This window comes from Strix uralensis, chromosome 27, assembly GCF_047716275.1.
Source record: "Strix uralensis isolate ZFMK-TIS-50842 chromosome 27, bStrUra1, whole genome shotgun sequence".
Classification (NCBI taxonomy): Eukaryota; Metazoa; Chordata; class Aves; order Strigiformes; family Strigidae; genus Strix; species Strix uralensis.
The window spans coordinates 1,040,209-1,065,032 of NC_133998.1; the positions used below are offsets into that span (position 1 = coordinate 1,040,209).

General features: G+C 51.8%; 2 protein-coding genes across 2 annotated transcripts; one reads left to right on the forward strand and one right to left on the reverse strand.

Moving 5' to 3' along the window:
* Nucleotides 1–1,389: 1,389 nt before the first annotated feature.
* Nucleotides 1,390–4,035, reverse strand: LOC141935323 (uncharacterized). Its single transcript, XM_074851444.1, has 2 exons — nucleotides 3,906–4,035; nucleotides 1,390–2,778 (listed from the first exon to the last, which is right to left on the reverse strand). The coding sequence occupies exons 1-2, from the start codon at nucleotides 4,014–4,016 to the stop codon at nucleotides 1,660–1,662; spliced, it is 1,230 nt and encodes a 409-aa protein (XP_074707545.1). The 5' UTR covers nucleotides 4,017–4,035; the 3' UTR covers nucleotides 1,390–1,659.
* A 2,769-nt stretch (nucleotides 4,036–6,804) lies between these two features.
* On the forward strand, nucleotides 6,805–23,904 carry FZR1 (fizzy and cell division cycle 20 related 1). Its single transcript, XM_074851385.1, has 14 exons — nucleotides 6,805–6,871; nucleotides 15,689–15,834; nucleotides 16,888–17,013; nucleotides 17,257–17,320; nucleotides 17,732–17,859; nucleotides 18,310–18,392; nucleotides 18,787–18,970; nucleotides 19,176–19,241; nucleotides 19,717–19,819; nucleotides 20,469–20,653; nucleotides 21,545–21,778; nucleotides 21,859–21,963; nucleotides 22,792–22,884; nucleotides 23,704–23,904. The coding sequence occupies exons 2-14, from the start codon at nucleotides 15,766–15,768 to the stop codon at nucleotides 23,743–23,745; spliced, it is 1,482 nt and encodes a 493-aa protein (XP_074707486.1). The 5' UTR covers nucleotides 6,805–6,871; nucleotides 15,689–15,765; the 3' UTR covers nucleotides 23,746–23,904.
* Nucleotides 23,905–24,824: the final 920 nt, after the last annotated feature.

Below are 24,824 nucleotides of genomic sequence, written 5' to 3' on the forward strand. Positions count from 1 at the left end.
CAGCACGTTCAGCCCTGCTGGGGCTCTGCCAGAGCCTCCCGCCGGGACACCCCACAGAATCATCTCGGTTGGAAAAGCCCTTGAAGCTCCTCCAGTCCCACCATGAACCTCACCCTGACCGTTCCCAACTCCACCAGATCCCTCAGCGCTGGCTCAACCCGACTCTTCAACCCCTCCAGGGATGGGGACTCCCCCCCTGCCCTGGGCAGCCCATTCCAACGCCCAACAGCCCCTTCTGCAAAGAAATCCTTCCTAAGAGCCAGTCTGACCCTGCCCTGGCGCAGCTTGAGGCCATTCCCTCTTGTCCTGGTGCTGGTTCCTTGGCTCAAGAGACTCCTCCCCCCTCTCTGCACCCTCCTTTCAGGGAGTTGGAGAGGGCCATGAGGTCTCCCCTCAGCCTCCTCTTCTCCACACTAAACCCCCCCAGTTCCCTCAGCCGCTCCCCATCAGACCTGTGCTCCAGACCCTGCACCAGCTCCGTTGCCCTTCTCTGGACACGCTCGAGTCATTCAATGGCCTTTTTGGAGTGAGGGGCCCAAAACTGAACCCACTCATCGAGGGGCAGCCTCACCAGTGCTGAGCACAGGGTTCAGATCCCTTCCCTGTCCCTGCTGGCCACGCTATGGCTGATACAAGCCAGGATGCCATTGGCCTTCTTGGCCACCTGGGCACACTGCTGGCTCATGCGGGTCCCGGCCCGTGGGAAGGGTGGCCCCGCAGGATATGTCTGTGCCGCTCCCCCCCCCGCCTACCACCTTCCAGCGAAGTGCTGATGGAGCTGCGGCAGCCGGCCCTGCCCTGGCACGGCGGGGGCAGAGTGCCACCGGGCTCCTGCCTGCAGCAGCACAGGGGGAATAAACCACAGCCACTCCGTTCCTCAGACGATACGGGGGCAGAGCTGTGTGCTTCTGCTCACACTGCAGCCCCGCAAGCAGAGATCAGAGGCGCCAGCAGAAAGAGCTGGTGGGTGGGATGGGGAGGGACCTCTGAGGCTGAGCCGTGGACCCTCAGAGCAAACCCCTCCCGAGAGGAGCGAGGAGGAACACCCGGCTGGGGCAGCTCAGCCCGCTCCCCCGAGGGCAGCACGTGCTGCCTGAGCAGCAGCAGAGCAGGAGGTTGCAGATGCAATTTCATTCCGGGCTGGTGCCAGCCCTCTGCTCTGCCTTTTCCTTCCCTTCCCCTCCCAAGTATGTTTACGCAGCAAGTTTCATACCTTCAAGGGGATTTTGCCTTCTTATTTCCAGCCTCCTGCTGGTTTCGGCCTGACGGAGGGGCCTCAGGATAGAAACATGCTCCCAGGAAAGGGAGACCCGGGCAGCCCTCTCCCTCACCCAGCCCCGATCCCCGCTTTACTCATGCGGCACACAACACACCACCAGACCGCTCAAATCCTGGAAGAGAGCAAGGGCACAAAATACATTCCACTGCCTGAAACCATAGTGGCAAAACCAGCATGAGCATGACGCAGCCACCCCCTCCCCGCCCCAGGAACAGCCGCTGCAGCCAGCAGCCTTCCTCACTCTGCTGGCAGCCTTCGGCAGAGGCGAGAGGGTGCAGTCCTTTGCCGAACAGCCCGGTACTGCTGGGCCAATGTTTGCCGGAGTCCACGGGAAGTCTGCAAGCAAGGATGTGCAGGGCTGCTTCTCCCCTCTGGCCCCGTCAGCCCTCCCCGCAGCTCTCGAAGTACTGGCACATCAGCTCGCGCACTTGCTCGGCCCGGCCGTCCTCCATGGCAGCAGGCGCGGGCTGGCAGGGCTTAGGCAGCTCAGTCGGCTCGGTGCCCTCCAGCCACTCTTCGTTGAAGGGGTTGTCATGGGCTTCGCAGACATTGTGCAGGATGCAGCAAGCAAGGACGAGGGTGGGCAGCAGCTCCAGGCTGCAGTCATCGCACTTCAGGAGGATCTGCCAGCGCGCCTTCAGGCGCAGGAAGGCGTTCTCGATCACGCTGTGCGCCCGCTTCAGGCGGTAGTTGAACTGCAGCTGCCGCTGGGTGAGGTTCTCGTCCTCCTGGTAGGGCTTGAGGATCCAGTCTTGCAAGGGGTAGGTGGCATCACCCAGCAGCACGTACTTCTGTGCCTTCCCCATGAAATGCTTGGGAGGGTTGGGGCACAGCCGGCCCTCCTTGGCCAGCACCCACAGGCTGGAGCTCTCCAGGACCGCACTGTTCTCCATGCTGCCGGGGAAGGCGGTGGAGACATCCCAGAACTGGCCCAGCCCATCCACGGTGGCCTGTGTCAGGATGGAGTGCCAGCCCTGGCCGTTGCAGTAGTCAGCGCTGAGGCGCAGGGGCGGGTGGATGGGGATGTGAAGGCTGTCCAGGGCACCGATGCAATGCGGGAAGCCCCAGCGGGTGCGGAAGATGCGCACCATGTTCTCCAGCTCCTTCTCGTTGGGCAGCCGGAGGTAGACAGGCTTCAGCAGCAAGACAACGGCATAGCTCACCTCCCGGACACACGTCTGCACTGTGGAGGGCCCCACGCCAAAGAGCGGGCTGAGAGTCTGGTACTCCACGTTGGTGGCCAAGTGCCACAGGGCCACGGCCACCCTCTTCTCCAGGGGCAGGGTGGGGTGGAAGTGGGCGCTGTGCGGAGCCAGCCCAGGCCGCAGCTGGTTGCAGATGTAGAAGAAGGTCTCCTTGGACATCCGAAACTTCTCCAGCCAGTCCTGGGGCCCAAACTCCTTCAGGACCACCCGCTCCCACCAGTCCGCGCTCCTGACACTGGGCCAGGCACGGGGGTAGAAGTAGCAGCTGGTTCTCCTCCGACGAGCGATCAGGAGCTGCAGCGTGATGGGGAGACGAGGGGGGTGTGAGACGGTGCTTCCCCGGGACCCCCCTTCTGAAGACCCCCCCGCTCAAGTGACCTGCTCAAGGCAGGGAGGACACCCGGTGCCACGTGGCCAGTGGTCCCGACCAGCACTACCACTGGGTCAAATTCCCTGTTCCTGGGAAGCCCCACTGCAAACCCTGCAGGCAATAGTGAAGATGTCCAGGTGCTGCCGAGGAGGAGCCTTCTGGAAAAGTCCCCTTTTGGGGTGGCCACTTATTCTGTGGGTTTATTTTTTAACGAGCGTTAATTGCTTTCCTGCAATCAAGTGAACTGCGGACTTGGTCACGATTTGGAAGGTGCAGTGACCACCCACACTTCTGGCCCCTCTACAAGAATTCTGTCATAAATTCTAAAAAACATCTTTAAGCTAAAAAGAGGCTTTTTTTCACCTTCCTTGGCAACTGCCCAGGGAAGGGGGTTTCCCGTGTTCCCCCCCAACAGCTTGTCCTTGCTGCCATGTGTCCCCAGGCCCTTCATATCCCCCACCCTTTGTGTCCCCCACCTTTGATGTCACCCCCTCCTTCATGTCCTCAGCATCCCCTGTCCTTTGTGTCTGGGTTCACACCTTGTGTCCTTTAAGTCCCCTGTCCTTCATGCCCCCCCCACCCTTTGTGTCCTTGTCTCCGTGTCCCACCTATCCCCCATGTTCCCCATCCCTTTGTGACCTCTGTGTCCACCACGTGTCTTTTGTGTCCCACAGTTTTGTGTCCCCCATGTCCAGCACCCTTTGTGTCCCTGCGACCCGTGTCCTCCTCGTGACCTCTGTGTCCCCCCCCATCCTTCCCACCTCTGTATTTGGGCCCTGCACATCCCCCCGTTCCCCATTTTTTGTGTCCTCATGGCCTGTGTACCCGCCGCATCCTTCCTGTCCCACATCCTCCGTGTCCGTGTGTCCGATGTCCCCCAAGTCCCCTGTGTCCCCCATCCTTTGTGTCCCCGTGACCCGTGTGTCCTCCCGTGTCCCTCCTGACCTCCATCCTCCCCGTCCGCGCGTGGCCTGTCCCCGCGTCCTTCCCGTCCGCCACCGATCGCGCCCCGTCCCCGGCGCCCCCCCGCGTCCCTCCCCGCCCCGGTCACCGTCATGAGGCGTTTCTGCCGCTGGCTGTAGTAGTGCCGGAGCCAGGCGCGCCGCTGCGGCCCGTCCCAGGCCCCGGCCCCGGTCTCAGCCCCGGTGCCGGTGCCGGCCATGGCCCGCCGCCCGCCCGCCCGCCGCCGCGCCAGCGCGCACAGCAGCACCACCAGCCGCTCCTGCATTTTCAAATCGGGAGCCGGGGCCGCCCTGGAAGTGATCGGCCGCGGGGTCACGGCGGCACCGGGGGGCGGGACGGGACGGGACGGGGCGGCCCCGCCGCCTCCAGCCGCCGCCGCCACCGCGGCACGGCCGGGGACCGGCGCCCCCCGCCGCCGTCCCGCACGGGGTGAGGCTGCGGGACCCCCCCGGACCCCTCGGGCTCTCCGGCTGCGGGAGGGAGGGCGGCACCCGCCCACCCCCATCAGCACACGCGCGTTTAGTTCGCGGGAATCGGGCTCTGCCGGGGGGAAGAACTTGCACCAGAAAAACAAACCCAAAAAAGCCAACAACAAGCGAGCAGTGCCGGTCCCCCGAGTGTCCCCCGAGAGCCGTGCCCGAGCTCCCCAAAGCCTGGTGGGTCGTGCCAGGGTGGGGGATAGTGCACACCCCGAGGGGATATTGCACCTCCCGAGGTCCCGTGTGACAACAGGGAATCCCAGAATCATCTCAGTTGGAAAAGCCCTTGAAGCTCCTCCAGCCCCACCATGAACCTCACCCTGACCGTTCCCAACTCCACCAGATCCCTCAGCGCTGGCTCAACCCGACTCTTCAACCCCTCCAGGGATGGGGACTCCCCCCCTGCCCTGGGCAGCCCATTCCAACGCCCAACAACCCCTTCTGCAAAGAAATCCTTCCTAAGAGCCAGTCTGACCCTGCCCTGGCGCAGCTTGAGGCCATTCCCTCTTGTCCTGGCGCTGGTTCCTTGGCTCAAGAGACTCATCCCCCTCTCTGCACCCTCCTTTCAGGGAGTTGGAGAGGGCCAGGAGGTCTCCCCTCAGCCTCCTCTTCTCCAGACTAAACCCCTCCAGTTCCCTCAGCCGCTCCCCATCAGACCTGTGCTCCAGACCCTGCACCAGCTCCGTTGCCCTTCTCTGGACACGCTCGAGTCATTCAATGGCCTTTTTGGAGTGAGGGGCCCAAAACTGAACCCACTCATCGAGGGGCGGCCTCACCAGTGCCGAGCACAGGGGTCAGATCCCTTCCCTGTCCCTGCTGGCCACGCTGTGGCTGATACAAGCCAGGATGCCATTGGCCTTCTTGGCCACCTGGGCACACTGCTGGCTCATTATCAACCCCCCCCAGGTCCCTCTCTGACTGGCAGCTCTCCAGCCACTCCTCCCCAGGCCTGTAGCCATGCTGGGGGTTGTTGTGGCCCAAGGGCAGCACCCGGCATTGGGCTCAGCAGCAGGGAACTGGGGGTGCCCAGCGGGGAGGGTTTGCAGCTCTCGTGCGGGTGCTGGTGAGGGGAATGGCTCGGCGGAGCGAGTCCTGGCTGGCATCAGCCCAGGGCTGGCGGCAGCTCCTCAGGCCGCTGCTCTCCCTCCCCGTTGCCCGAGCCCAGGTGCCAGCTCCCACAGCCGCTCTTCAAACCGCCACCTCCCACCAGACCGGCTGCGGAACCCCCGGCCACCGGCCAGCACCCAGCAGCGCCCCGAGCCCCCGCCCTGAGCCGGGGGCTGCGCGGGGAGCTGCGAGGTGCCGAGCGGGGCCCCGGGGAAGGTGGCTGCCATGTCTGCACCCAGGGCCTCAGCCAGGGCCTTCGCGGCAGAGGGTGGGGAGGTTTTGGTGTAATATGAGGGGATATGGGGTTTTTTGGGGTGATATGTGGAAGTTTTGAGGTGATTTGGGGGGATTTGGGGAGATAGGGAGGGTTTTGGGGGAATTTGGGGTGTTTTGGGGTGATGTGGGGGTATATTGGGGTTAGGGAGATATGGGGAGGGTGATTTGGGGGGATATGGGGGTATTTTGGGGTGATTTGGGGAGATATGGGGGGGTTTGTGGGAGATATGGGGGGGGATTTGGGGGGATATGGGGGTGATTTGGGGGATATGGGGGGGTTAGGGGGGTATGGGGGATATAAGGGGTATTTTGGAAGGATATGGGGGGGTTGTGGCGATATGGGGAGGTTTTGAGGGGATTTGGGGGGATTTGGGGAGATGTGGGTGGTTTGGGGGGGATTTGGGTTGCTATGGGGGTGTTTGGGAGGATATGAGGAGGTTTTGGGGGTGATTTAGGGGATATGGGGGTGTTTTGGAGTGATTTGGGGGGTTATGGGGGGTTTTGGGTTGATATGGGGGTAAATGGGGAAGTTTTGGGGTGATTTGGGGGGATATGTGGGGTTTTGGGGTGATTTGGGGGGATAGGGGGTGGTTTGGGGGATATGGGGGAGTGATTTGAGGGATATGTGGCATTTTTTAATGTGATTTGGTGGAATGTGGGGGTGTTTGGGGGGATATGTGGGGGTGATTTGGGGAGATCAGGGGGATATGGGGGATATAAGGGTATTTTGGAAGGATATGGGGGGTTTGGGGTGATATGGGGAGGTTTTGAGGTGATTTGGGGGGATTTGGGAGGTATGGGGGTGACACATGGGTGATATGGGCATATATGGGGAAGTTTGGGGGTGATTTGGGGGAATATGGCGTTTTATGGTGGGCGAGGAGGTCTCGTTCCCCCACCGCAGGAAGCCCCTCGCCGCCATGACGTCATGGTGCTGAGAGGTGACGTCAGGGCGTGAGCGGTGACGTCACCCCGCCCCGCCCCGCGGCCGTTGCCATGGCGCCGCGCGCCGCCGCTTCCTGTATTGATTCGAACGGGAGGGGCGGGGCGCGCTCCCGTCGTGCCGCGCGCGGGGGCGGGGCCGGCGGGCGGGGGCAGCGCCGCGGGGGCGGCCGCCATATTGGGGAGCGCTGGGGCCGGCGGAGACTGACAGGAGGAGGCGGAGCGGGGCCGGGCCGCGCCGGGCGGGCAGGTAGGGCCGGGCGGCGGGGCCGCGGCCCTGGGCCGGTGTCACGGCGGCGCGGGGCGGGCTGCGGCCGGCCCCTGCCGGCCTCTGCCCCTTTCCCCGGGGTCGCGGGCCTGCGGGTCCCCGGCGGGCCGGGCCGGGCGGCGGGGCTGGGCTGGGCTGGCGGAGGGGCCGGGCGGGGCGGGCCCGGCTGCGGGGGCTGGGGCAGCCGCTGACTGGCGCGGCTCGGAGCCCGGCACTGCCGGGGGGTGCTGGCCCGAGCTTGGGCCCCGAGGGGCGGCGGGCAGTGGCCTCCCGGCCTTTGGGCCTGGCCCGCGGCCGGAGCGGGAGGGGGTTAGCGAGCAGTGCCGGCGCTGCCCGGGCTGACCGCGGTCCTCGGGAGCGCCTTTCCGGCGGTTTTTTTACGGTGCTTTGTCAGACCTGACAGGATGGGACCTAACCTCTAGGTAACCCGGAGTCACCGCGCCGGCCTCTGTGCTAGGGACACCGTTACCGAGAGCTGCGGGCGGGCCCGGGCGGGCTTGTGCCGTGGCTGCTGCTGCAGCTGCCCTGAGGAGTCGCTGGGCCTCGACGCCTTCTCGCATCGGCCGCGTTTGGTAACGGACATCGAGCATCTGGACCCCCGGGGGGGTGTGGCCTGTGTCCAGCCAAAGCGGCTGCAAGCCCTTGCTTTATTCTGTCAGCACCCCCTGACCTGCTTTGGAAAGGCATCACGAGAGCCAGAGGCTACTTCAGCTGCTGCGTCTTCACCAGTTCTTGGTTTCTTGGTCGATCTGATAACGTGAACGGTAGCTGAGATTTTTGTGGTACTAAAGAGAACAACCAAGCGCGACAGAAACTTTTATCAGAGGTCGCTTGTTTCTGCACGACACAAGCCATCTGATGGCTTTTGGGGGTCTGAGGAAGCTAAATATCCCTGTGTCTCTCATTAGGGGTTTTTTAACGTGTTGATGTTTTGCAAAGGGAAGTAGTACGGGTGTTCAGCAGGTTACAGGCTTGGGGTCTTAAAGTCTGAACTGAGCATCCGCGTGTGGTGAGAGGGGAGGCGTTAAAGCGCAGTGAGGTCTGTTAGGTCGTGTTGGAGTCATCTGTCAAAGGTGTTGTTGCTTTATTGTGTGGGTGACTTTTCTTTTCCTTGATTTGTAGCTCTCTTGAAGGTGTTGCGCTCATTTTCTAGGGAAGTGCTGCTTCTGACTGAATTTGTGTGTTTAACGATGCTAGGCTAGTATTTTGTGCCAAAGGCTCTTCACAGAGCACCTTCCCTGCTGGCAACAACATCGTGTATTAAAGACTGATTTTTATTTTATTATTTTTAATACGGAAGTAGAATTTTCTGGGGCTGTTGACTGAAGCTGCTGCATTTTATAAATTCCATGACTTTCTTCTGTGGATTGACTGGGGCACCGTTGCACCTTCAGTGACTTAAACGTTATGATGAAGCAGACTTCTGAGTCGCCTGGCCTTTTCAGTGAAGCTCTGTGGACAAGGCTGCTGGTGAATTTTTAATCCTGGCTTTTAGTGTGCTGACTTCTGATACGACTTCTGATAAAGTAGACCTTTTATCTCGAGCTGGTGCTCAGCTGTTTGTACTCCGTTTTGAGATGCAAGATAATCAGACAACCATATTTGTGAATTCTTTTTTTTTAAAGAGAAATTGAATGTTATTAAAGTTAGTAGCTTTATGAAAAATTGCCATGCTCAAACAGAGCATATCAACTACTGAAAAAACCAAACAAAGCCCTGAAGGCTCTGTAAAATGTTACAAAAGGCATATAGTAGCCTTTCTCTTGTGCTTCCCTCTGCTCCTAAGTCCTCTTCCAGTCTAGAATGCCTAACATGGAAAAACTCCACCCTTTTAAAGACCCCATATCCCTAAGGTCCAAGTACTTCATCCGTCCCCACTTCCTTCATGTTAAACACTGTGGTATGCAGAGTAAATAAATGAGTAAATATCTTCTAGGTAATCACCAAAATGAGTGCCATCATATGCTGGTTGATGAGCAGCTGAAAGCAAAACCTCCATTTCTCCTGTCTGTCCAGTGACTTGTCCAAAATGTGTGTTTAAGTGGGGAAAACCGCCGTCAGGTGACAATGGAATCAGAAGTGCTGTCGCTGCAACTGTCCCTCTGCTTCCTCAGCCAGCTGCCTCTGCAGAGGGCAGCGACTGCCAGTAGCTCCGCTCTCGTGTCTGAGGGGAGATGCAGTGGCAGGGTGATACGGAGAAAGCTTTTCTGATCGCTCCCTCTGCCTCACGTGTCGGGAAGGGTAGCAGCATCCAGGCGTGTCGGTTTGGCACAGGTTACATCATGGACGGAGGTGAAATCTCAGAGCAGAACATGGCGGGGTTAATGCGTATTCCCTCTTTGTCAATAGTAACTTGAGGAAATTGTCCCCAACTCCTTCCCCAGCTTGGGTATTATCCTCTAGCACCTGCCGAATGGGGTAGTGTTTTGTGCCTGCTCTGCCCGAGCACAGAGGCGCAGCCAGCAGGAACAGCGGAGCAAATGGGAAGAGCAGAACGTGTTCAGCACTTGGTATTTCTCAAGTAAAGCCTTCAGAGCTTTCATCAAGCCTTTGTAACAGCCAGAAAGGAAGAGGGGTTCAACCCAGGTGCCTTTGCTAATCCTTGCATCTCTAAAACTGGAGAGTGGTTTTTCTGCTGCCTCTTCTGACTTGGTTTTCTTTCATAATAGATGAACCTCTTATGAGATGTCCTGTTAATTAGATGCAGAGATTGCCTTTTGACCCACGGGCAAGGGGTGACACAGAGGTGACCCCTCATTGCGCATGTGTTATGTTTTAACGCTCTGGGTATTTCCCAGCGTTTGGCTTCCTGCACTGCTGAAGACTTTGTACTTTATTCTGGATTCCCTGGGAGCAGGCGTGGCCCTCTTATTTATGGAGCAGCATGGTGAAAAGATGAAATAATCACTACCTGCAGGCAATGAAAAGGGTTTTAATGGTGATGATTTTCTGAGAAATCCCCTGCTGAGTACATGATTGTCATGTCTGCTTAGATAAACCCTGTGCTCCTAACAGTACGGTATGCTGCAGTGAGATGTGTATTGAATGAAAACGTCATCTATGAAGGTAAAGTAACAAACCTACAATTCTCTTTAACTTATTAAAAGCTGGCTGAAGCAAACTTGGAAGGCCCTCAGCTAGAGGCCTGTCTGCAGCGTGGGTACGACGCGGAGGGGGCTGCTGACTCTGACAGCCTGATCTCTGTATCGGCCATCACACTTGTATTTGAGTCTTCAACAGCTGAAAATGTACTTGAGTACAGCACGGCAAGCTTGGCTCTGTTGGCTTCCCTTCTTTTCTTCCAGTTGTGGAGAGAAGGGGAATTTAGGAAAAACATCTGTGCTGAAAGTGATGGTAATATCTGACCATCATCCACGTAACAGAGGCAGCAAGAGCAGTGTTCTTGGGAGACTTCCTGGAGTGCTCTCCTCAGATGAGAGCTGGCATCCAAGAGCAACTCTTTTTTTGTATGAAAATCCTGGTGTAAAACTTTTTTTTTTATGTATTGAAAAGTTTTATGCGTGGAGGGGGTGTTTATTTTTAGTAAATGCTCTTCCAAAGACAGATTTTGCTGTTTCCTGAAGGTGTTACAACCCCGAGCTGCTGCTGGCGCGTGGAAGTCCACACCACATCAGAGCTTTGTCGTGAATACCTCATCCTTGGCTCACGCAGGGCTCCTGCAGCACTCTGCGACCTGAGTGTCCTAAATTAGCGCTGTTGCCCTGTGGTTTGCTGGACAGAGTTCTTCTGTCATCTTGGTAGGACCGTACACTGCTTTGGAAAGGTAGACACAAAGCCTTAAATTAGCCTCAGAAGCTGACTTGGAGGGCTGTGGGAAGTCTTGTAGCTTGTCTGTGAGCGCCTGTGCAGGTGCAGTGAGTTGCAGAGTCAAACGTCTGTCACCTCCAATCTGAATTACAGGTTGGGCCCTTGCCTGTGAGGAAGGGGTGATAGTTCCTGACACCGGAGGTGGGAGGAGGCACAGATAGCTGTGCATACCACTTGTCTCCGAAGCTCGGTATGGAATTGCAGCATCTCGAGCTTTCGTACTGCTGTTACAAACTGGGAGGCCGAGTGCAGACAGGAGATGGAAAGAATGTCTTGGCTACGGCTTTGAGCCGCTTTGCCTTTCAAATCAAACCTGAATTCAGTTTGTGCCTATTGCTGGTCACCTAGAAGTTGGGGCATTCTAGAGCTGATGGTAGTTAGTGTATAAAGGGGTTTGTGAGCTCACTGGGCGGGGGGTCCTTGTTTGCAGGAGGCTTTGGAAAGGCAGAAATAACGTGGATTTTTGCAGGACCTTCAGTGAAGGTTCATCACCTACATATTACACTGCGAAATACACTGATGTGATGGTTCTTGCAGTAATACAGCATCTTGGTTTATTGGTGGAGTATTGGATCTCTCTGCAGCCTTCAAGAGTGAGGCTCAAAGGTGGAGATCTTGTCTGTCACTGTAACACTGAAGTGATGTTGTCATCGCTGTTGGTGTGGTCTCTGTGCAACACCTTGTTGTGAACAGTCTTCTTTGAGTGCAAGGCAACAAAGTTTGTATTTTGTTTTGAAATAAAGCTTTACCTGCTTCCATTGTATAGGGGTTACTTTTGTAAATGGTTAATTTTATAAATCTTTTCACACTAATGCCTTAGTAAATCGCTGGATAAGAAGTTGCATACTTGTAGCTTTAAAAAGGTAAATATTGGTAAGAGTCACACAAGGCTCTAGCCCCCTTTCAAAAACAACACTAGTACAAAAAGCTGGTTACTTAAAAGGATCGGTTATTTGGCATAATATGTAAACTCTGTTCCTCTGGGTTAAATGTGGATGAGCTCTACTTCAGGGTGGCCAAGCGCAGAGTATCTCGCTCCTTACCGACGCGCGCTTTAGCGCTGTGGAATTGGCTTTAGTGTTCTGGATGCAGCTGTAATAGGCTTGACTGTGCATAGCTAAAATGCTGTGTTTTAGCTTTGGTTTTTTTCCTTACAGCTTGTTCAAAAGTCTGGGAAATAGAAGAATTCGTAACGGGAAATAGTCCTGCAATGCTCCAGGTTGAGGTGCTGCTTACTAAACCAGCAGAAAACATCTGCCCTTTGGGGCAGAGTTAGCTTTGCTCTCTGTGAGCCAAACACGTCGTGGCGTGGTCGGGCGAGGGCCAGAGTTGGCATAAGGGAGGTGCAGGGCTCCTCAGCTGGTGTGGAGGGATGGACTGCCATTTCTGTTGCCAGCTGAGATCTTTAACTTGTTGATTTGCAAGTGTTGCCTAGTAATGGCTTTTAGATAAATTATTGGAAGATGAAAGCTTTGGCCTTGGGGAAGCAGGACATCTGGGTTTGGTTTCAAACCCTGCTGCTCATGACTTAGAGGAGTAAGGACTTGTTTACTCCATCCCTTTCCCCTTGGTAAATTATGGGGTTCTTCCTGAGAGCTTGTAAATATTCAGCACCTGAATAATGACATGTTTTTACCTCAAAACCTATGCCATTAAATACAGACCCAAGGAGAGGGTAGCATCTCTGGTTTTGGGTAGGCTTTTGCTAACTCTAAATTTGGGGGCTGTTTGGGGCGCTTATAACCTTTTTCAGGCTTCAGATGCTTCAAAATAAAGCATCAACATAACATTAGTTATTTGAATTACCAAGACAGCTTTTACCCTCTTCAGCCCTTTCTAAATTTGGAAACGTAATCAGTTTTTACATTTAAAAGTTCTCCTGCCTTTGGTATTCTCAGAGTCTCTCACTTTCTCAGCACTTCGCACGTTTAACACCCACCCATTTACCTTCCAGTTTTAAGAAGGGCACAGATGATTTCTGGAACAAAAAAGGATCAGGGATTGTCCAGCTCTTGCTCTGTACAGATAGGCCACATCTTGAATTGGCAGAGCCAACACAGCCTACGTTTGTTACCCCAACTTCAGCACTTGCTGAAAAATCCAAATAGGTATAGGCTGCCTCTCAAATGACAGCGGGCAATTTTGCAAAATAACTACATTGATTTCCCTGCCAACCCTGGTATGTGGCATGCTGGCTTATTAAAAACAGTTTCATACCAAGAAAAAACAGTTAAGTATTTGAATACATTAAGGTTGAAAGAACAAAACACACTTGTTCAGCACCACCTTTGCTTAGAAGTATTGTTCTGCAAGTAATGTGAACTGTGATAAAATCCAGCCAATTCCAAGATAGGACATAAAGTGCATGAAGAAAATAAAGTCAATCAGAATATGAACTCTTCCCTAGGAATTAAAAAAACTTTACCAAAACCCATCTTTCTTCTCCAGGCATAAACTACATAATTAGTAACAAAATAGTATCCAAAAATAATACGTAACACACATTGCTCCTCCAGATCTTCTATTTCTTCAACTAAAAGAGAACTTACAGTCCACATACTCCCAGCCCTCAAGCCAAAGCCTTTCTTACTTGCTTCAGGGGAAACGGAAAACCCACCTGCTTCCCATGAACAAATTTAGTTAGCAAGAGCCTACCCCAAACCAGAGATGCTACCTTCTCCTTGGGTCTGTATTTAATGACGCAGGTTTTAAGGTAAAAACGTGTCATTATTCAGGTGTTGAATATTTATTGCCATGTTCTGCCTGTGCAGCCTCTTCTGTTGTTCACCGTGTATGCTGTATTGCTGATTAGAAGCTGTAGTCAAAATTTGTACAGATGGGAACTCAACTGAAAAGCTCTAAAAGCGAATGTGTTTCATATCCAGAATTAAAAATGTCACCCTGCTGTGTAATTGGATCTAGATCTCTCAAAAATACCGTGCTGAGCCATTTTGGGAAGATGCTTCAAACGTGTGGTGCTCCCCAGCTGATCGCGCTCCTCCTGTGGGGTCTGCAAGCTGATCTCTCTTATTAATGGTGTTAAAACAAAAAAAAGAGGGGGGGACATTGAAATGTTTAGTTTGAGAGGTCCTCTTAACCTGTAAGGATGATCATGGGTAGGTAAGGATAGTGGTAAGTAAACTCCAAAATGAGGCAGAGTGTTAGACGTGGGATGTGCAAATTATTTTTTTTTAACCTCCTTTGTTAGTAACATCACAGACTTTTCTAACTCTTCACTCACAATAATGCCATCTCTGACTCTTCATTTAGTGGAAGCTGATTACTGTTAAATTTGGTAGCTTTGCATCTGAAAGAACATATGGGAGAAATGTGTTAAATGAAAAAAGAAAAAAGCTCGGGGGAGGAGGTGGCAGAGGTAAGCAGGTGTACTCATAAACAGCTTGGCACTCGCTGTGTCAGGGATGCTCCTGGAAGAGCGTTGGCATGCTCAACGGCAAGAAAGAAAGGGCCTCTGCATTTCAGCATTTGTAAGAAGTCCAAGTTCCAGTACTAGCAAACGGCTCAGATAAAAGGAAAGCAGCTCTGCTAGCTGATAGAGGACTCTAGTCCAGAGTTTGTGTGCTTTATCTCGCTTTCCAGATAATTTCATAGAATATTGTAACTCTTAGTCACCCCTTGCTGGATTACAGCATGTGCTGCTGTACCCCTCTTAGCTTGGTAACTTGCCTCCAGTTTTTAATGGCAAACCCTGGGCAGGTTCTCTGTTCTTGGAAGTAAACCTTTTCACTCAAACCTTACCCGCTGGCGGGGGAGGCTGGAGGCGGTTCGGGGCAGGCCCTGAGCATGGCAGTGTGGCTTGTCCCCAGACAGCCTTCTCCCAGCACAGCCCTTTGTGTGCACTTGCCTCCTGGATTTTGCCGCAAGTTTGTATCTTGAGGCAACTCCATTGTGTAGCTGGGACTCTGGCCAGATGCTGTGAATGTTTATACAATAACAACGAACGAAAGTCCCTTTACATTCTGCGCAGCTTCCAGATGCCTGTGTATTGTGGGGATTTTTGTGTCTGCGTGGTGTGTGTGTGTGTGTGTTAGATTCCACCTTTCCCTTTGGAGGTGTTATCTTGGGTTGAAAGACCAACTTGACGTGTCTCTTCTGGCGCTGGCGTTTTTGTGTCAATGTGAGCTGTGGACAAAGCACGAGGCATGAGTGAGTTGGGGAGGTTGGGTACTAACCATGCTGGTCGGTGTCCTTCAGAGCTCAGAGGAGGGCTGTGACCACATACCCTCGCAGAAGTGTTAGCTAATTTTTTTTGTATTGATGCACATTGTAATTTAATCAGCCAGACCTAGGCTATGAAGCAGCCCTATCCTGAAATGTATGCTTGAAAGATGCTGAACGTTGCTTATAGACTGTATAGCCGTGAGCTAGCTTTATGCTAGCCCAGAGGAATATTTGGGCCAGGACGGGCATCAGACACCGAATGTTAACCCAGGGGCTACCTAGTCCACAGCCACCTGTGTTCCTGCAGTGCGTGGTACTAAAGGTCTGCAATACTTCTGGTGTGGCTAAAAGTATCCCAGCTAGCTTCAGCACAGCGGTGTGTGCTGCTGCCGTGCCTCTGGCCTGTGGTACTGGCTGTGGTGGGATAGGCTGTAGGTGTCTGGTTTTTCCATGCCTGGGCACTGGAGGCTTTGCTGAACTGTGCTGCTGCAGTTCATGTGAGCAGGCTGGTTTCGAGTATCACAGTCTCTGCTCCAGTTGTGGTGGTTGCCTGCTTGAGAGCCTGTCAGACACAAAATGCTGGTTGTCTGCTTGTGTGAATCAGCAACCAAAGGCAGTAATACAGAAAAAATGCTTTCATTAGCAGCTGTACCACACACGTTTGATACCAATGCTCTGGATAGAAAAAGTGGTCTTGAGTTTAAAAACAGGCTTAGGAGATTCTGAAGAGGCTGCTTCTGTATGAAGGGGTGTAATATTTTAGTGGTTTTCTTCCTCTGTCTGTTGCAGCAGACTAATTACTGATTGGACTTCATGAACACAAATTCCTGAGCCTGGTGAACTCCCCAGCCCCTCTGCTTTCCACCATGGACCAGGATTATGAGAGACGTCTCCTACGCCAAATCAACATACAGAATGAAAACACAATGCCTTGCGTGAGTACGAGCAGGCTTTGCTAAATGGTCTTGGTCCAACTATTAAGTTGTTGTCTGTCTTGCCTGTGACTATTTTCACTTGAGCTTTTGAAAGATATGGGACCTCTTTGAAGCAAACCTTAGTCTTTTTTTTGGGCTGTGCACAGGTGCGAGTAACTGACCTGTTCTAGGAAAAACCAAGTAAGTTGACTTCAACAAAACTTTTGAATACATGAACTCAGTTCAGGTTGCAAAAAGAAATTAAGATATTTTTATGTAGCTCAGTAATGCCTTTTTACTGAATAATCTCAGTAAGTCCATGTGGAACGTAAAAACCAAACAAACAGATCGACTGTAGGGCTTGACAAGGTAGAGCAAGTCCAGCAGAAGCCACTAAGATTGTCAGGAGGCTGGAGCAGGAAGATGCTGAGACCTGTGTTGCTCAGCCTGGAGATGATGAGGCTCAGGAGGGGTCATATCGTTGCTTTCAACAACCTGGTGGGTGGTTACAGAGAAAATGGAGTCAGACTCTCTTCAGAGGTACACAGCGGAAAGATCAGAGGCAATGGATACAAGCTGCAACAGGGGGAATTCCAGTTAGATATTAGGAAAAAATGTTCATATTGAGGGTGTGCAAACACCGCAACAAGATACTTGTGGGGTCATTGTCCTTGGAAATGGTGAAACTCAACTGGATGAGGCTGTGACCTTCAGTGTGACTTTGAAATTAGCCCTGTTCTGAGCTGGGGTCCTTTCCAACATAAATTATTCTATGAAAAAGAATGTGACAGCAGCTGAGGAATCTGCTGCTCACCCTGCAAGCAGTCTGCCCCACTCCAGCCTTCCACGTGTTTGCTTTGACAATGTCAGCTTGAGAAGGAGCAGTGAGAAAGAGTCTGTTTAATTGCTTCTTTTGACAGAAGTTCCCATGACAGTTGGACTCTGACATGCTTACTAGTTCTCTGTTAAGGGGATAAACTAATGCTTAGCTTTGACAAGACCTCGCTGATGTTTTTCAGACCCCTGCTGTGATCAACGCTTGTTCTTGTGTGTGTATTTTATTCTTTCATTCAGGTAGCAGAGATGAGAAGAACCCTGACGCCTTCCAATTCTCCGATGTCTTCTCCTAGTAAGCATGGTGACAGATTCATTCCCTCAAGAGCTGGGGCCAACTGGAGCATCAACTTCCACAGAATAAATGTAAGTTTTGCACCCCTTTCCTACAGCTCAGTCTTGGAACTGAGGAAATGGTGCGTTGTGTTTTGGCTGGCATAGTTGCTCTGTTTATCTTCTGCACCATGGTCATCTTCTACCCCAAAAGAGTTCCTCTGAATGCAAGTCTTCAGACAGACTGCCCCTGCAGTCCAGGAGACGTCTTCCTTTGTTATTTTACCATATATCATCAGGTTTCTGTATGGTGATTAGCATGTTTCTGCTTTTCAGGAAAATGAAAAATCACCAAGTCAAAACAGAAAAGCCAAGGATGCTACATCAGACAATGGCAAAGGTGAGACCGCTTTTCTACCACTTGTGCCACGCCTGTAGCTTTTATTTCAAACTGTTGGCGAGTTTGGAAATGAAGGGAACGCTGGCATTTTGTGCTAATGCAAAAATTCATGCTGGAGTGTTAGGAGATGTCCACATCAGGAGAGTGAGTACCAGGTCACCTCAGTAGGCTTCTGACAAGTGTCTGGGAAGCGAGAGGCTAGTTGTATCCCTTGATTTACTGTGCCGTGGAAGCACTTTCCTGATGGAGTGAAAGGAGGGGAAGATTGCTGCTAATCTCGATTCCAAACTGGGGCCCCAGGCTTGTTAAGAGGCCTCGTGAACGTACCAGTCAGGCAGATGTGATCCCGCTCCCAGCAGAGCTCTTTGCTGCTTCAGAGTTCTCTGCCTGAGCGCTCGTTTGCGTTCACAGATGGCCTTGCTTACTCTGCCTTGCTGAAGAACGAACTCTTAGGAGCAGGGATCGAGAAAGTACAAGACCCACAGACAGAAGACAGGAGGCTGCAGCCGTCCACCCCGGAGAAGAAGTCTCTCTTCACTGTAAGTTGGTTGCTTTGCATTAAAACCAACGGAGGTCACACGTGTGCATCGCAGGAACAAAGCACACGGTTCTGCCAAGCTGCTAGTGCAAGTGAGTTAGTGTTGTGGCTTGATGGTAACTGTTGATAACAAAATTTGGTGGCCTGTAAAGAGAACATAAGTATCTGCAGCAAGCTACGTACTTCCTATTTCTGTACTGGCAGGGAAGTTGAGTTGGAACTGAGCTTTTTTTGGGCAGTGTGGTAAAAGACCAAATCAAGCCTTTGGACTTCAGTGGAGATGAGGTGTTTTTGTATCGGAGCACCTGGGAAAGGGAACGACTGAAAAGTCTGGAAAATCTGACTGTGGGTGTTGGAGTTAGCTCGGCATCGGGCACCAGCATGTGTTGTGAGTGATCCCCTAGGTCCTGGGTGTGCTGGGGTCCTTACTGGGTGTGTTTTCTTTATGCAGTATTCGCTCAGCACAAAACGCTCTAGTCCAGACGATGGCAATGAGGTCTCACCGTATTCCCTGTCTCCTGTCAGCAACAAAAGGTAATACTGATTCTCCACAGACTGGGGGAAGGACAGAGGATTCAGTGAGGTTCTCCAGGGCTTCTTTTGAAGTCACCCAAAATTGCTATGGGAATTGGTTTTGGAAATCTGGGGAGATAATAAGTAGGGACAGTCAAGTTCTAAGAATTTCTGCAGGTGCCCAACCTGCCTAGAAACTTAATATGTCTTGGCCAGCTTTCAGTAGTCAGTTTACCTTTTTGCTCCCTAGCTCCTTTGCAGAAGCAGAACCTAATTCCTTCTAGAATTTTGTGGCCTCATGGTGCATTTCTATAGAAATGCAGGTGTGCTTTAAAGAGTGGCTACATCTGTGTCTACCATCTGCTGTGATGTGTAAGATCCTGTAGTTGTGTTTTATATCTGTTTTTGTAAACAGTCAGAAGCTGCTAAGATCACCTCGAAAACCAACTCGGAAGATCTCAAAGATTCCTTTCAAAGTGCTGGATGCCCCAGAGCTGCAGGATGACTTCTACCTGAACCTGGTGGACTGGTCTTCTCTTAATGTCCTCAGCGTTGGCCTCGGGACTTGTGTTTACCTATGGAGTGCTTGTACTAGCCAGGTAAATGACCATCGGTGTCTGGAGACTGAAGTACCCGTTGCTGTAGGTGTTTTCCAGCCATAGCATCTTTCAGAGCTGTGAACGTGCTGTGTGAAGGATCCAGCACTTGTAATGCCCTGTCCCAAACTAGGTACTAGTTTGTGAGACAGCTGATAGTGTAGTATAATAACAAGTGTTTCTTACTCCCTTCTGTCCTACTCTGAAGGTAACTCGACTGTGTGATCTCTCTGTGGAAGGAGATTCTGTAACATCTGTGGGCTGGTCAGAACGGGTCAGTATAACATTGTCAATTGACAGCTGAAATGCTTGTGGTTTAGACACTCACTGTGGCTGTATAGCTCTGCTTCACAGGTTTTAACTTCTTGGCTTATTTTCCTGTATTTCCCCAAACTCTGTATGCATCACAACTCAAATGTATTTTCCTGTCTGCACTGTTTTTCTCTGCTAAATGAGAGGGGATAGAGAGCAACCTCTTGTATCTTGAGGTTCTTGAGGCATTCGCCAAGAGGTGCGGGAGGGAGAAAGAGCCAGTTTGCTTCTCCTGCTCTTGACACTAAAACGTTACGATAAATATATTCCAGCCAGGCTGCTTGGCCCTCTCAGTACAAATAAAATGCAAGATGGAAGAACTCTGGGTGCTTTCCATCTTGTGGGATTTATCTCAAGTCTTTTCCTCAGCTTCTAGCTTTTGTTTTACGTCTGTCTGTACTTACTGGCTTTACTGATCATGGTTTTCTGATGTCTAGGGGAATTTGGTAGCCGTTGGCACTCACAAGGGCTTTGTACAGATCTGGGATGCAGCTGCAGGAAAGAAGCTCTCCATGCTAGAGGGGCACACAGCCAGAGTCGGTAAGGAGGTGGGAGGCAGAGGTTTCAGTCTTCATGACTGAACTTTTTTCCTTGTAAGTGAGGGATCTGCTTGAAATGGCAGAACTCAAAAAGTACCAGAGTTCATAGTTAGCCCCTGCTATATCTTGATCAAAATATATCATCTAGTAATTGTGGCGTTCTGATGGTGGGTGTGGTGGTGTTTGAGTGTTGCAGCAGGTGTTTCCTCCATGTCTGAGGCATTTTAGGGTTGGTTACAACATCTTTTTTCACTGTCACTGGCTTCCGGATTCAGCCCTGCAGGCAGGCTGCTTTACACTGAGATTTCCAGTTCCCTTATTCTGCAGGGACTATTTTTTTTTGCTCAGAAGCATTGTGAATCTGAACACTGGAGTGAGATTTGGGAAGTCAGGGCACCTTTTGAGTCCTATTTCTGTGCTTTACTGCACTGTGAAACGGGATTAATGATACCTTCAGTAAGTTTGTGCAGGTTAATCTTTTTGTACGTTATTCTACGACTTCAGACAGTGGATGTAAGGGAGGTCCATAAGCACTGATTTTTTTTTTTTTTTTTCCTTCTGTAAACCTTGGCAACTGTAGTGGTTGTGTCCTGCCTGCCCGCTCCCCCAGGACTCCCACAACACACTCTTAGGCTCTGCCTGTGTTGCAGGTGCCTTGGCGTGGAACGCGGACCAGCTGTCCTCCGGGAGTCGAGACAGGATGATCCTCCAGCGGGACATCCGCACCCCACCCCTGCAGTCCGAGCGGCGGCTCCAGGGCCACAGGCAGGAGGTCTGTGGGCTCAAATGGTCCACGGACCACCAGCTCCTGGCCTCTGGAGGAAATGATAACAAGGTATAGTGCTTCCAAGGAGTCACGCGGGGCTCAGTGTCTCTAGGTCTTCACCAAGAAATGTCAGACCCTCTTTCTTTAACAACATTTGGCCTTTTAGAAAGGGGCTTTTGTTACAGTTGTTGGACTGTGTCCAAACATAAATCATGCTAAGCTTCTACTCAGTCTCCTCTGTAATAAAATTTAAAAGGCAAATTTAATTTTGCTTCTGTATTTGACTAATTAAATCTATAGCTTGACTCAGGGGTTTGAGTTCAACAAAGCTACTGCTAAGCTGTCCTTCCTGACTTTGTTTAGGTAGCATATAGTCAAGTTTGTTGCAATAATGTTTATGTATGCAGAAGGAAACTGAGTTTAGAGCTATATAAGTTCTAATACCTATAATGCAGGCTTGTAGTTCACTGAGCACCATATGGGAGAAGCATCTGTTACGGAGAAGCAGTGTTCAGAGCCCTTTGGAGCGGGTTGCTAGGTAGTGAATTTGCCCAGTGTCTGTGTGACAGCATGGTTGCACTGAGTTCCTCCTGTTCAGAATAACTTCTGATGAACTCGAGCGTATTTCTAAATGTGTTCTGGAAGAATGCAGCCATAAAGACAAAAGAAGGGTGTGAGTTCACGTTCAGTGACACTGTGTCTTTGGCTTCATAAGCTTAAGGACTGTTGGCTGTCTTGTGGCCCGGTGGTAGAGTGGCTCCTCAGTGGAGTGTGGTGGCAGGGTGGGACTGGCTTCAGCACTGCCAGTGCAGAGTGGAGACGCACGTGCTGGGGCAGAGCTGTGGGAAATCCTCTTGTTGCCCAACTGCCCTCATCAGTCCCAGCGCAACATCGTGGCTTGTGGGTGTTGTGGACATGTGACTGCAGCGCGAGTTTGATCACGTCTCTCCTCTCTGCCAGCTCCTTGTCTGGAATCACTCCAGCCTGAGTCCTGTCCAACAATACACAGAGCATCTTGCAGCAGTAAAAGCTATCGCCTGGTCTCCGCACCAGCACGGACTTCTTGCCTCGGGCGGCGGGACAGCTGACCGCTGCATACGCTTCTGGAACACGCTGACGGGGCAGCCTTTGCAGTGCATCGACACGGGCTCGCAGGTGTGCAACCTGGCCTGGTCGAAACATGCCAACGAGCTCGTAAGTTCCTCCCTGTGGGTCCTGCTGCTGAGCTGCCTTGTGTTAGGAAGCGTGATGTGTATTTCCCTCTCCCCTTTCAGGTGAGTACCCATGGATACTCGCAGAACCAGATCCTCGTCTGGAAATACCCCTCGTTAACTCAAGTAGCAAAGCTAACAGGGCACTCCTACCGAGTCTTATATCTGGTAAGCAATGGCCGTGTCTGAGAACTTCTGTAGCTGCTTATCTGGCTGCACGTGTGCTGAGGTGAGACCCAAAGCTGCAGTGCCAGTGGCACCGTAAGCTGCCTGCAGTCTAGGTGGAGATATGAATGCTGCCCTGCAAGCAATGAAAAACATTCTGTATCTGGTTTCCTTGCCTGCAAGGGATGGTTTGATTTGCTGCTATGGAAATCTGAGGCTTTATTAATGAATAGCAAAGCCTGCCAAAACTCTTCTGAGGAAGCACAAGTATCTCTTCTTGTTCCCTTAAGACTTGTACACTTTTTCACTGGTGATTGCCAGGAGGAGAGGAATGTGATGCTTTCAGTCCTCCTAATTTGTCATTAAAATGCTTGGTGCAGTTAATCCACATTGATCTTGTACCTGCTTTGTTACTGTTGTGTAGGGCTTTCAGTGGATTCATAACAATATAAATATGCTGATGCTGTTCTGTGAGGTAGATTCCAATGTATGTGAGCTGGTAAATGCCAGTCCTATCACACTTCCTGCCTTAACACATATAGATAATCTGGGGAGGAATAGCCTCGATTACAAATGGCTTGGATTTCTTAACACAAGAATTCTTCTTATGATCGTTCCACCCATGTGTTCCATAGCTGCATAAGATGCAAGTGCTCAAATTGGCACCTGCTGAGACAGAATAAGGCACATGAAAGCAGAGGTAGTTGTTTGGTTTCTCACCGCCAGCCAGGTAGGAAGGAGAGTTAAATATCTCTCGTGCATTCCAATGAAGATTTGTTTTCAACCTCAAAAATGTAACAGATGCTAAAGGTTGCTCTCTCTTGGCCTTAGGCGATGTCCCCTGATGGGGAGGCCATAGTTACAGGAGCTGGGGATGAAACCTTGCGCTTCTGGAACGTCTTCAGCAAAACTCGCTCGACAAAGGTAAGGACGCGTTGTGTGGACGGCTGCAGCTGTGTCCTGCAGGAGGGGGTGAACGCAGGCCAGGTTTGCTCTGTTCTGCTGCCTTGCCTCTGATCTCTTCGCTATATCCTGCAGATTGAGGGCTGGATGCAGTGAAGGGTTAAACTTTGCTGAGATATAAAGGGATCTGTAGTCATCAGATGAAATAAAAGGTTGCCTCTGCGTGCCCAAGGCAGTGTGGCAGAACATCTTTCTCCTGACTGTTACAGGGCTGAACAGAGCAGCGTTTCGGGGAGCTCCCTCTGAGTCCCCCCCCATCCTCCCTGCTAGTGTGCTGCCCTCCCCCCCCCCCGGGCCTGTCCTCCGAGCTGCTGCCCCTGGCTCCTCGCAAAGCTGCCCCAAAGGGTGGCTGGGACGGAAATGGGGTTGTGGATGCTGCCACTGACGGTGCGCCATCGCTGCAGGCGGGTTGTGCCGGGTGCTCTCGGAGCTCCCCTGGGTGCTCTCGGAGCTCCCCTGGGTGCCGGGCAGAGGCAGCGGAGAACAGCAGAGGGGTCTTGAGGACGGAGCTGGGGGAGTCCCTCCCCCCGCGTTCTGACGGCTCTGGGGCGCAGCTTCCTGCGAAGCTCTGCCTGCCATCTCCCTCTTACCGCTTGGAAAAAAAAAAGGGAATATTTATATTGAACTTTGGTGAGCTCAGATCATACCCTGAGCTAGAGATACCTCACCAGATAAGCAGTTTTTTTATTAAACCCCCCCCCCCCAACAACCAAAAACACATGAGTAAGGCTGCAGCACAGCTGTGGAGCACTTAGCACCTGCTTTGTCTTTTCTTGTCAGGAGTCTGTATCTGTTCTCAACCTCTTCACCAGGATACGATAAACCCCTGACTGCAACCCAGGAGACCACAGCCTGACATACCAGGATAAAACCACTACCTTGGTGTTGCATGGAACCCCAAACGCTCAGCCAGAAGGGAGGGAGTGCCAGTGGGGCTGGAGAACTGACCCAACAGATGCTCATTAAATACCTGCTTGTGAACCACGCTGGGCAGTATTTGGGATGGGGCCGGGGAGGGAAGGGAACTGCCAAAGGCTTACGGATTCATCCTTCATAAAGGGAAACGGGTACAAGAGAGATCTTAAACCAGCGTCCTCCGAGCCGCATGCTGTGTACTGGAGAACACGTGTATGACACGGACTATTGAGACCAGGCCAAGGCCATCCCAGCTGCTGTGTTGTCCCCTCCTGGGAGAGATGAGTGTCCTTGCCTCTGTGGTGGGGGTTAACGTGCTGCGCTGGGTCCCTCTGGCCTGGGATGGACGGTTGGGGCAGGGGCCAGCCAGGGCTGGGCACCCCTGGGGCAGGGGCTGGGCACCCCTGGGGCAGGGGCTGGGCGTTGGCCTCTCTGGTTATCTAAGGGCACTGGTTGTAGCCTGGTATCCCCAGGACATGAAGAAACTGGAGAACTGCTTATTCTTTATTTTTTTTCCTTTTTTCAGGCTTTTTTTCCTTTTTTCAGGCTTTTTTTCCTTTTTTCAGGCTTTTTTTCCTTTTTTCAGGCTTTTTTTCCTTTTTTCAGCCTCTTTTTTTTTTCCTTTTTTCAGCCTCTTTTTTTTTCCTTTTTTCAGCCTCTTTTTTTTTCCTTTTTTCAGCCTCTTTTTTTTTCCTTTTTTCAGCCTCTTTTTTTTTCCTTTTTTCAGCCTCTTTTTTTTTCCTTTTTTCAGCCTCTTTTTTTTTTCCTTTTTTCAGCCTCTTTTTTTTTCCTTTTTTCAGCCTCTTTTTTTTTCCTTTTTTCAGCCTCTTTTTTCCTTTTTTCAGCCTCTTTTTTCCTTTTTTCAGCCTCTTTTTTCCTTTTTTCAGCCTCTTTTTCCTTTTTTCAGCCTCTTTTTCCTTTTTTCAGCCTCTTTTTCCTTTTTTCAGCCTCTTTTTTTTTCCTTTTTTCAGCCTCTTTTTTTTTCC